Raw genomic sequence first — 12,469 nt, forward strand, 5'->3', positions numbered from 1 at the left:
TGCAACGGTGCAGAGCTCACAAGGTTCCCATTCAAGGATTCAGGTGGTTTGTTGTGTGGCCCCAGGTGTAGGCCCCTCATGGTGCCAGCAGTCTGCCCTCTTCCTCCCCGGCTTCCTCTTCCTCCCCCTCCATGTCCTGCCTTCTGAGCTTTGTTTGGGAGCAAATGCTTTCCTTTGGGGGTCCCTGTGGTGGGGCGGCATTTCTCCCTCTTGCTGCAGCTCCCTGTAAGGATCTTTCAGTGCAAGGTGAGCTGAGGGCACAGAAGGGGGGTCAGTGGCCAGTTTGTCTTGGTTAAATCATGAGTGAAAGCAAGGGGGGCGGAGCTGGGAACAGGATCGGGAGGATTAAAGATTAGCTCTGCCCCCAGAGCTCCCAGAGCTGACCTTTGACCAAATGTCTTCTAAACACGCCAGGCCAGGGACAGAGGGGTAATTCATCCCAGAGACAGCCAGGAGGACGGGGCGGGAGGACGGGGCGGGAGGGCCCTGGGAGCTGCAGCTGAGCATTGGGGCAGAGACTCTCGCCAGTCATGGAAGTCATATTCGGCCGAAACAGGACGGAGCAGCAGGAGCCCGTGAGGGCCCAGGTGACAGGTGAGCAGCTGTCACGTTGTGTCACAGGTGGAGTCTCTCTCGGGTGGTGGCAGGCACACTGTTTTCTGCTTGTGGAAGTAATACCTGCTGTCTTCTTTGGGGTAAAATGCTGGGCACCAGGACTCATTGTCCGTGCATTGTCCATGAACCGCGGGGGCTACTGACATGCAGCATCGTTCACCGGGTCCAGAGAGACGAGGGGCCTCAGTTTTTCCAGAAGAAATGTTTTGGGAATAATGCTCACCCCGGGCACTGAGTGTGTGCGTGTTCTTATATAAAAGAGAGTTTGGGAAAAAACAAAAGATGATGGGATTTTCCCACATGCTTTTTGGCGTGCATGTGTGTGTGTAGGAGCCCTGGCGGTTCCAACACCTGCGAATCGAAAGGCTGGTGGTTTGGGCTTGCTCAGCACTTCTACAGGAAGAGGCCTGAGCGTCTGTTCCTCTAAGGACGGCAACTGCAAACTCACCGCCGTGGCGTCCCTTCAGATCCACAGGGACCCTGGAGGACATGGTGGACCACAGCCTAGGAACCCCCATGGGGCAGTCCTGCTCATTCTCCAGGGATGGCTCTGGGTGGGGGATCAACTTGCAGCTTCCAACAACTAGCAAGAGGGAAAAAAAATAGAGGTAGGAGCTAATGTTTATAACAATCTAGAATGCTTACTTTTTTAAAAAACATTTTATTAGGGGCTCATACAACTCTTACCACAATCCATACATATACATACATCAATTGTATAAAGCACATCCGTACATTCTTTGCCCTAATCACTCTCAAAGCATTTGCTCTCCACTTAAGAATGCTTACTTTCCATAGCTACATGTGTACAATTTTATATCTGTAATAGATTTCTACTATCATATAGAATATCTCCTTAGCCTAGGCTGATACTTCAAAATATCACCTATTCCGAATGCGTGCTCTATCTGTGCCAATCTGTATCCCAAACCAATTTTGCAAAGCAGAGAAAGGTGGGCTCAAGGGCCCATGCGTGCACGTGCTTATTGGGAGGGCAATCTTCCTTGAGCCCCTGCATGGGAATTCCGCATGTGGGAACCTCAACAGCCAACCACACTGGCTCAGAGAAGCTAGGCAGCAGCAGTCCTCCAGGGAGCCTGGGCCCCCTCCTCTGTTTCGCCTCCTCTCTCCCAGCACCATCGGATGTAGACTGTAGGCAGCGGCTGGGTGGCGCCCCGGGGCCACACTGGTGATCTGTGCTGAGAATGCCCGCGCTGGGCCCTGCTGCCGCAGCGAGCTGGGCTAATCCGCGGGGGGCTCACCTTCTGGCTGCTGGGCTGGGTGTGTTTCCCAGGAGCAGGAGGCGAGGCTGAGAGAGATCACTGAAGAACTGCCTTGGTTTGGGGTTTATTGGGTAGTCAGAAGAATATAGATACTATCTTCGAAGGATCTCTGGTGGTGCTGTTTACTGCTGGACTGCTAACCCCAAAGCCAGCAGTTCAAACCCAACAGCCACGCCAAGGGTGAAAGATGAGGCTATTTGCCTCGGAAACTGACATAGGATCACCACAGGGTTTCCACCCGTTGGAATCAACTCGATGGTTGTGAGTGTGGGTCCTCAAACCATTGAATCAAAAGTTGCTGTGGAGTTGATCCTGACTCCGGTGACCAGGCAGAAGTGTGCTCCAGAGGCATTTCCAGGGGCTGGTTGCTCAGAAGTGGATCTCCAGGCCTTTCTTTTGTGTCAACTCTGTGGAAACTCCAGCCTTTTGTTAGCAGCAGCCAAGTATATGGACACTTTGCCCCACCTGGTTGATATATAGGTGATGTACTTCTATTTGTAAATAGATCTATATCCCTACTATATATTTGTAAATATATTTCTATTAGAGTATATTTATACAGGATAGATTCAGATATCATATATTTATACTACATTTATTATACATTTATACAATATTGTAAATAAAATATACAACATATACATTTTTTATGTTAAAAAGTAGGAAGTGCAGCTAACAACAAAGAAATGCATCAACACCCATTGCATTCTTCTCTCTCCCCCTCTCTTTAAATAATTTTATTGGAAGCTCTTATAACATTCCATACATCAATTGTATCCAGCATAGTTTTACAAATTCGTTCTTCTCTCTTAAGCATTATTAATATGTCTCTATTTCCTCTGAGTTTTAAGAGATAGACTATATAGGCTTATGATGGATCTATATTTTTCACACAAAAAAAGCAGTCGTATATTTACTGTTCATTTTCATCTTAAAAGGGATCTTGGAATACTTACAATTGTATGCTTTAAACCAGTGTCTTCCAAAGTGGACTATGCCACTCCGGGGAGTGGGGGGGCCACCGGAGAGATGGGGGAGGGCTGCAAAAGCAGATACCCACACTTCACCCTGGCCTCTGTGCTACAGTACAAACGTTTTTCATTGCCAGGGGGCGGGGCGCTGAGTGATTGTTCTGGAAAGGGGGCGGGAAGCCAAATAAACCTGAGCGCCTATGCTGTGGTGCAGGGCTCTGCACGCTGGGACTCCTCTGGCACCCAGTCTGTGTCTCCGAGGGGAGCTGAACAATTCTCAAGGCTGTTATTCAGACTACGGTGATGTTGTTTGTTTGTAGAAACTGTATTGATGGCTCTCTAATCGTTTGTTAATGGTTGCAAGGGACAGGATTAGCTCTTCCAGCTCCAGAATTCGCCCACCTGTGCTCCAGAGTTTGCCTGGACCACTTTCACATACCTTTATACCTTACTTTCGGCACGTTTTGTGGTTCCGTGGAAACTCTTGGAAACTACAAAATGAGAATCTGGAACCTAGGAGGCTGAACGGGACCCAGAGCCCACCGAGATTTGGTCTTGTTGGTGGTCCCCAGAGCCGCACATCAGCATCACTTGTGGGCCTGCCGGAAGCACCCACACACGGGCCTCCCTCCAGGCCCACAGAATCAGGCTCTCTGAGTGGAGCCCGACAAGTCCAGGTTTTCACCCACACCTCCCCCAGGTGATTCGAAGCATGAGAACCCCTGCCCTAGACCAAGCTGCCCACCTATCCGACGTGAGACCATGTGGCCTTCATCCCACGGCCGTTTCTTCCTGCCTTTTGGTTTGGCCTGGCTTACTAACTCCGCATTCCTTTCTCTTCCCAGGCAAGATTCCAACCTGGCTGCAGGGAATCCTGCTTCGTAACGGGCCTGGGATGCACTCGGTCGGGGAGACCAGGTACAACCACTGGTTTGATGGCCTGGCCTTGCTCCACAGCTTCACGATTAGAGACAGTAAGAGCACTGCGTGCATTTCCCTTTGCTGCCGTACAGCTTACTACAAATACCCTGAATGTATTTCCTTACAACTCTGAGGTCAGAAGTGGCATTTGTACCTTCAGAGGGTCCCAAGGGAGAACCCATTACTGCACCTTCTGCAGCTCCCAGAGGATGCCTGCAGGCCTTGGCTTGTGGCCCCATCTTTGTCTTTGAAGCCAGCAACATAGCATCTTCCAGTCTTTCTCCCTTATTGCCTGTGTCACCATCTCTCCTCTGACTCTGACCCTGCCTGCCTACCATTTATAAAGATCCTTGTGAAGGCACTGAGCCCACTGGATAGTCCAGGACTGTTTCCCATCCCCAGATCCTTATCCACATCTGCAGAGGCCCTGGTACAGGTAGCATAGTCACAGGTTCTGGGGGTAAGGACATGGCACTGTTGGAAGGCCATTGTTTAGCCTACCACCGAGCCTCCCTAGATAGGCAGTCAAGGTTCTTTGCGTGGTAAGTTCCTCCTGCAGAATGAGGGGGAGAGATGGATCTGAGAAGGGGACATTTAATGAAGGGAATACAGGAATTCTTTCTCTGTGAGTCTAAAGTTATTTTGAAGTACAAACGTTTTGTGTATGGGTTTTTTATTCAGTAGGGCATCAAGATTAGTGAACTGCAGGCTCCCTAAGAAAACAATCTTTGATGAGGCCAACTGGCAAGTGTACAAGGAAGATTTGAACATACGGATTGCGAGGTTCAAGGTATCCATAAAAAAACAAACAAACAGAAGAACGTACCTCCATTGAGTCGATTCTGACTCATAGTAGCTGGACAGACTACTTTGGGGTTCCAAGTCTCTAACTCTGAGTAGAAAGCCTCGTCTTTCTCCCTCGGAGGGGCTGGTGCTTTCGAACTGCTGACCTTGCAGTTACCAGCCCAACTCATACCCCACTGCTCCACCAGACTCCAAGCAAATGCACTCCTGAGAACTTCGCTCCCCCAAAGCTGGCGCCTTTCCACTGCGGTCATTCCAGAGTAGCCTTTCAGAATGTTGGCTTCCCCCCACCCCCAGATGCATGTCTCTCCTCCTCCCTCCCCCTAAAGATTCCCACGTTGACCAGTTCTGTTTACGTGGGTCCCCCTGGAGAAATGTGGCTAATTGGGCCCTTCCGCCCTGGGTGGGAGGGCATGTGCCGGGTTCTCCCTTTCAACTCAACCTCAGCGTCCTCCCCGCACCAGCCTTGAGCGATTCCAGAGACACATTCCCCTTGGCCCCCGGGGTGTCTGCATGCACGCTCTGTGGCGGGCTGTTTATGGGAAACGGGCTGCCTGTTTTCAATCCAGCCTGGGCAGAGTGTTTACATTTCCAGCGAACAAAGCACGATATTCCAACCAGAGTGTGCAGAGGGCCCTAAGAGCCTTAGTCAGTGCCTTGTGGATGGCATTCTGCATAGTGGGACCAGCAAAGGACCAGCTGGCACAGGGGCCACCAGGATGACCATAAGGCAGATGTCCACGTGATCTCTGAGATCCCCAGAAGAGTCTTGCCAGTGCCAGGATCTTTTTGAGCAATGTAGAATTCTAACCTTCGCCAATCAAGGGCACCCCATCATCTCCCTTCATCCTCCCAGTCCTCGGAGGGGTAGGGCTCTGGACTCCCAATTTCCAGGTGTGGAAACTGAGGTACAACGAGGGGGAATTACAATGAGGTACAAAGCTGTGCTAGAAAGCATGGATTCTGATTAACCCCAGAGCCGAAGGCTTGGACCACCATGTCTTCTGCATCTCAGTATTGCCTGCAGTTTGTGTTGAGCCCCGACTACATGCCAGGCACTTTGGGTGGTGTGGTGAGGACCACGGTTGCCACTGAAGCAATTCTAACCCATGGTGGCCTCATGCAAAACAGAAGGAAACCTTGCCAGCTAGTCACTGTCTTCCTGATTGGTGGTATGTTTGCGTCCATTGGGGAGACTGTAAAGGGGCCTTCAGAAAGCTCATGGGATAATCCCATGATCCTGCCAGTTCGTTTTCCCACAGATTTTCCCAAGTATTGTGTTGTTCCATCTCTCTGTAAACACTTGGCAAGTATTAGCTATCACGGTGACTCTGTAAGAAAGTGTTCTGACCATCGTATCTCAGGCTTGAGACTCGCCCCTGACCTGGGACCAAGCCCAGCAAGACAGTCTGTGGCCCCTGAGAAGCCACAGGAAGACTTTCTTTCCTTAGGGGTTGAGCCTTGCCCACCACCCTGCTCACAATTATACCCCCTTTCCAGCCCTTCATCCTATTGGATGAATATTTGCTGATGCATGCATGCATGAACTCGGGCATGGTGAACCCCCATGGGTGACCCTCCCGGTGCACACAAACTTGGGGGTTAGGTCGCCCCCTAGTAAACCGGAACCCATGACCATGAAGTTCATTCCAACTCACCCAATAGGACGGAGCAGACCTGCCCCGTGAGGTCTCGCAGGCTGCAGACCCTTACAGGAGTAGACGGTCTCTTCTTTCTCTTATGGAAAGACTGGTGAGTTCGAACTGCTGACCTGGTGGTGAGCAGCCCACCCCATAACCCAGGATGCCACCTGAGCTCCTTCCCCCGGTGGTAAAGGGTGTGACATGTGATTCCAAACCCACCGCCATTGAGTAGATTCCAAGCCAGAGGTGGTGACGGTGTCCCCAGAGTCTAGCTGCAGCGGAAGCTCACATTCAGGGAGCCTGCCCTTGACCGAGCCCACTGTCCTGGGATGGCCGGTGAGGAAGGGACAGCCCAGCACAGGCGCCCGGCTGAGCCGCTGCTGTGCGTTCTCTTTCAGGTGAGGTCTACTACAGGAGCAAATACCTGCGCAGCGACACATACACCGCCAACATCGAGGCCAACAGGATCGTGGTGTCGGAGTTCGGGACGATGGCCTATCCAGACCCCTGCAAAAACATTTTTTCCAAGTAACTGTCCGTTTTGAATCTCGTTGCGCCTTTTGGTGGTCTTGATGGTCCAAGCAACTAGCTTGAGCCCTTCTGACCATCCTCTGCATGGTGGACGGCGGGCTGCCCGTGGCTGCTAGCTAGGCTCGTAAAACCTAAACCCCACCCACTGCTGTCCAGTCGGAGGACAGAGCAGACTGCCCCCTAGAGTCTCCAAGGCTGTGAATCTATAGAAACCGACTGTCACACGTACAGCACAGCAAAGCCACAGAGGAGAATCCAGGCAGCAATAACAGGAATAGGATGTCCTCATGTCCTGTACAACAAGGTGTCCAAGTTACGCTGTAACTCCCAAACCAAACCCACTGCCGCCAAGCCAATTCCAACTCACCAGGGCTCCTCTAGGTTGTAAAAACCACAAGACTCGCTGCCGTCAAGTTGATTCTGACTCATAGCCGCCCTAGAGAACGGAGTAAATCTACCCCTTTGGGCTGCCGAGACTGTAACTCTTGAAGGGATTAGAAAGCCTCATCTTCCTCCTGAGGAGCCGTTGGTGGTTTTGAACTGTGGAGCTTACAGCTAGCAGCCCACCATGTAACCCACTACACCACCTGAGCCCCTGGAGGCTATAAGGTGGAGGGGGAAAGGAGGCTGCAGAAAACATACAACAGGCTATGTTTTGTATCAAAGGGGAGGAGGAAGCCGAGATTTGTTTTGGCTTGTAACTAACGCATCAGCTCTGGTCAAAGTCACAAGCAAAGTGGAGACAGAAAAATGGGGGCATATGAGTCATGCATGAGTCTTTGGGACATTGGGCGTGTGTGAATGGAGTGTGTGTTCCACAAAGGCATTGCCGGCCCGGCCATCGGGTGCGCCCTCAGTGACCAGGTGACAGAAGGTCACTCTCCCCACCCTTCCCCCGCCAGGACTGGGGTTACCTCTCCAGTGTCAGGCCCAGAGCCGAGGCTAGTATGGGGTGGGGGCGGGACCTCACACTTGGAGGGCAGGAGCAGCCTGAGAGCCGCCAATCAAGGAAGGGACTTAGAGCCACGTGTGAGGCCTCCCTGCTGCTCCATTAGTTGTCAGTAGGGGGAGCACAAACCAACTACGTGGACCCCAGGGCGTGCGACTTCACCACCGAACCTCCTTGATGCCTCCTCCTTCCAATGGAACTCATTATGAATTAAGACCCGGTGCCCCTGGTTTTAGAAGCGTGCCGTCGTTTCTCATACACTCATTGTGTCGGCGCTTTTTTGTTTTGTTTTGTTTTAAACATTTTATTAGGGGCTCATACAACTCTTATCACAATCCATGCATATACATACATCAATCGTATAAAGCACACCTGTACATTCTTTGCCCTAATCATTTTCTTTTTTTTCTTTTCTTTTTTTACATTTCATTAGGGGCTCATACAACTCTTATCACAATCCACACATAGACATACATCAATTGTATAAAGCATATCCGCACATTCTTTGCCCTAATCACTCTCAAGGCATTTGCTCTCCACTTAAGCCCTCTGCATCAGGTCATCTTTTTTTTCCCCCTCCCTCATGAGCCCTCGATAATCCACAGATTGTTATTTTGTCATATCTTGCCCTATCCGGAGTCTCCCTTCCCCCTCTTCTCTGCCATCCATCTCCCAGGGAGGAGGTCACATGTGGATCCTTTTAATCAGTTCCCCCTTTCCAACCCACTCACCCTCCACTCTCCCAGCCTTACCCCTCACACCCCTGGTCCTGAAGGTATTGTCCACCCTGGATTCCCTGTGCCTCCAGCTCCCATATGCACCAGTGTACAATCTCTGCCCTATCAAGCCTTGCAAGGTAGAATTCAGATCATGGTAGTTGAGGGGAGGAAGCATTCAGGATCTGGGGGAAAGCTGTGTTCTTCATCGGTACTACATCGCACCCTGACTGACCTATCTCCTCTCATAAACCCCTCTGTGAGGGGATCTCCAGTGGTCGACACTTGGGCCTCGGGTCTCCACTCTGCACTTCCCCCTTCATTCACTATGGTATATATATCGGCACTTTTGAAGGCACCCCTGTGGACCCCCATTCTTGCCCACAGCTGGGATGCGCTGTATTGTCAGTATGGTCTATGCACGTCTTCTGCACGCTTGCTGAGAAACTCCTGCTGGCTCTCACTGCTGGAGCCCTTTGGATTTCTGATAGCCTGGGGAGAAGGGCCATGATGAGTCAGGATCGACTCAATGGCAGTGAGTTTGGCTTGGGGGTGGGGGGGAGGAGGACCAGTTGACTGCCGTGGAGACCAGGCTGACTCACCCCATAGTTGACTCAGCTTGGTAGCATCTCTGGACTACTTGCTAGCTGAGTTCCCAAGATTCCTTCCATTGCCCGCTAGAACACGCTAACAACACGCTAGCTTTTCTCCTTGCGTTGAAGTCCAGGGTTTTATGTGGTGGGCAAATCGGGCCGGTGCCGGGCCGAACTTTGCAGCTGGTGAGCACGGCCATTCGCTTTTCTCCCCAGAGCTTTCTCCTACTTGTCCCACACCATCCCTGATTTCACCGACAACTGCCTGATTAACATCATGCGGTGTGGCCAGGACTTCTACGCCACCACGGAAACCAATTACATCCGGAAAATCAACCCCCAGACCCTGGACACCCTGGAGAAGGTACCAGCACTTCCTGGCTCTGGCCACACAGGCACTCAAGGGAGGAGCCCTTTCCACTCATCCCCTGGGTTGCTGGACTTCCTCTGTCCCAGGAGCACGCGATTCTAAGACCCTGCAGGGCAGGAGCTGGGGTGTTTTTCACCGGACACTGAGTTAGGAGCTCCCAGAGAGTCTGACTGACTGAACTGCTGAACCGCCCAGGGTTCCCGGGAGTCCTACCCAGGATTGACCTGAAGGGGGAGGCAGAGAGCAAGGGCACAGAAATAAGGGGAAGCAAGTCAACATTTTCTTGAAAATCAATAGGCCCAGCCTTCACTCTTCTCCAACCTGAAATCCTGGAGATGCATTTGAACGATCTGTTAGAGCGAGTGCTTTTCTTAGCTGTGAAATTCTGTCTGAGACAGCACAGAGTCAACCAGTGTACGCTGTCTACAAAGTGAGAGAGTTAGTACTGGAAAGTGGACCGTTACCTGGCTCTTGGCCGGAGGCTGTGCTGTTCTAGGGGAGGAATCAGAACCAGCTGCTGGTCTCTGGCCACCCCATTGTTCTGAGATTGTGGCCTGTTCAGAGCCGTGGAGAGCAGCTGGCATCAGTCACCTCAAGTGTCCCTTTGCCACGTGTCCTTGTAACATCTCCTTTCCCAGAAGAAACCTATCAGAGAGGCGATGTGTGCCTCTGTGGGGAGGATGTAAGTAAATTCACCAAATGGTCTAGAAGCACCACCAAGGTGAGCTCTCCAGTCCCCCTCCCCTCTGGCCGCCACTCTCTCGAGCTTTGTGTGGTCAGGTATCTTGTCTCCAGTGCTGAGATGGCCCCGCTGGGCCAGGCAGTGGGATTGGAACAACAGCCAACCAAACAGAACCAGCTCCCTGCTATCCTGAGACCTGCTTCCCAGAGGAGGTGCCTGGTAAGGCTGTCTCGGGTCACACTTGTAAGTGGCCTTTTCAAAGAGTGATCTTCATTGCTTTCCAGGCCAGGGGACGTGTGGAAATACCCGTTAGCCATGTGGATCTAGAAGTGAGGATTTCTTCACCCCCTGCTTTTTCCAAACTGGTGGCTGCCATCTCTTTGCAGGTTGATTACCGGCAGTACGTGGCTGTGAACCTGGCTACGTCCCATCCTCATTATGACACAGCTGGGAACGTTCTCAACATGGGCACGTCCATCGTGGACAAGGGGAAGACGAAATATGTGTTGTTTAGGATCCCCAGCACGGTGCCAGGTAGGAGACGGCTGAAGGCTTGGGAGGATAGGGTGAGGGGATATGTGTCAGGAAGCACAAATGGCTCAGGGTGGCCCCTTCTACAGAAAGACACTGCCCTCCGTGTGATTCTGTTCACCATGAATTTGGATTCTCGTGTAGAGGAGAAGGGAAGTGGCTGAGCTTCTTTGGGAGAAGATGGAAGGAAGAAATTGACTTTCTGTTCTCATCTTTAGGCTGTGGTTTAGTTATTAATTCATTTATAGCACACCCACCCATCCATCTACTCAACCATCCACCCACCCTACCTCCCTCCAACCATCTATTCACCTGCCCATCCACCCGAATTTCCTTCCTTCTCTCCCTCCCTCCCTCCATCCATCCATCCATCCACTCACCCACTCGCCCATTTATTTGTCAGTCTCCTGACAAACTCTAGTATGGTAGGTTGGTGCCACCCACTTTCATGCCCAGCCCCTGAAGCCAAGCTCAAGAGGCTACTCAGGAGCTCAGATGAGCTGGGAAGCATCCAGATCCCCACCCTGTTCTCGGGCCTCCTGCACCTTCTCCACTTAGGGCCAGCACCCTGGAGCACAGCCCAGGTCGATTGCAGGTTCCCATGGGACGGAAGGCAGGGTTCCTGGGTCGTGTTTGCCCAAGACCCTTGGGGAGCCACACCCAGGAGACGAGACTTCAGACGGCAGTCAGTATAAGACTCCGGGGACAGAGAGCAGAACCATGAGGAAGATGGCTTTCCACCCAAGGCCCTAGTTCCATAGCCCCTGCTGAGCTCTGCTAGGTAGTGCCAGCCCCACGGTCAGAGGGTACCATGTGCAACTGGCAGACACTCCACAATTATTCTTATGGGGACTCTAAGCCACCAAAGGGAAGAGGGTCGAACTAGTGAGATGCTGAGCTCAGGGCCACCTGGGTGTTTGCCTGTTCCACCTACGTGCCCAAGTCCAGGGGCAGTAAGGTATGGGAGATAGGGAGCATGCCACAGTCACCCCACTCACAGGAGCCACTGACCTGTTTCCTAGGAGAGGCTCCAGGGTGGGGCCCCCTTGGGGTTCCAGCCAGCATCCTGCCTCACAGGCCTGGGTTCTCTCCTTCATTGCTCATTTGTTTTGTGGAGACAAGAACCAGCCCACAGTCCCACTGCAGCCTGCTCTTTGGCAGTGTGTACAGGCAGCCACCAGGAAGGCTAGCAGATCGCTCACGGGGGAACCAGCCTCAGGCCTGGGTGGGGAGGCTCTGTGGTCAGTGGGTGAAGACACAGCCTGGCAGAGGAAACAGCAACACGAGCTGGTACGAAGCACACAGGGTGTTGTGGGCGCAGGGCAGGTGCTTGAACTCCCATCCTCTTCTTTCCCACTGGGGGTGGCACACTTTGCTGACCACAGAAGAAACAGCCTGGGCTGCAGGATGTGTCTTCCTGCCTTAAGTCTGTGACTCTGGTCAGAATGACAGCCTCTGCTGCCAAGCCTCAGTGTCCCACCTGTAACAGGGGAGCTAGAAAGCCTACCTAAGTTGTCAAGATATATTTAAAAGCCTCTCATTGCAGTGGGTAATTCATCCCATTCGCCAGCATTTCAAAATGGGCAGAGTCAAGAGAAAATTCGTGGAAACCCTGTGAATATGTGCCAGCAGGTCCCCAGCAAAATGTCAGTGCTTGGTCCTGGGGTGGAGTCCTGATGGCATAGTGGTTACACATTGGGCTGTGATCCCACATGGTCAACAGTTCGAAATCACCAGCCATTCCACGGGAGAAAGATGGGGCTTTCTACCCCTGTTTTAAGTGTTACAGTCTCAGACACTCAGACAGTTATGCCCTGTCCTTTAGGGTCGCTGTAAGTTGACATCGACTTGTTGGCAGGG

General features: G+C 52.0%; 1 protein-coding gene across 1 annotated transcript in view; it reads left to right on the forward strand.

The window, feature by feature from the left end:
* The first annotated feature begins 530 nt into the window (after positions 1–530).
* Positions 531–12,469, forward strand: part of BCO1 (beta-carotene oxygenase 1) — a 36,882-nt gene continuing 24,943 nt past the window's right edge. The window contains exons 1-5 of the mRNA XM_075536739.1: positions 531–594; positions 3,715–3,843; positions 6,636–6,765; positions 9,243–9,390; positions 10,465–10,612. Of these exons, the coding sequence (XP_075392854.1) occupies positions 531–594; positions 3,715–3,843; positions 6,636–6,765; positions 9,243–9,390; positions 10,465–10,612 (619 nt within the window). The remainder of the gene's footprint in view (positions 595–3,714; positions 3,844–6,635; positions 6,766–9,242; positions 9,391–10,464; positions 10,613–12,469) is intronic.

This window comes from Tenrec ecaudatus, chromosome 18 (assembly GCF_050624435.1).
Source record: "Tenrec ecaudatus isolate mTenEca1 chromosome 18, mTenEca1.hap1, whole genome shotgun sequence".
Lineage (NCBI taxonomy): Eukaryota > Metazoa > Chordata > Mammalia > Afrosoricida > Tenrecidae > Tenrec > Tenrec ecaudatus.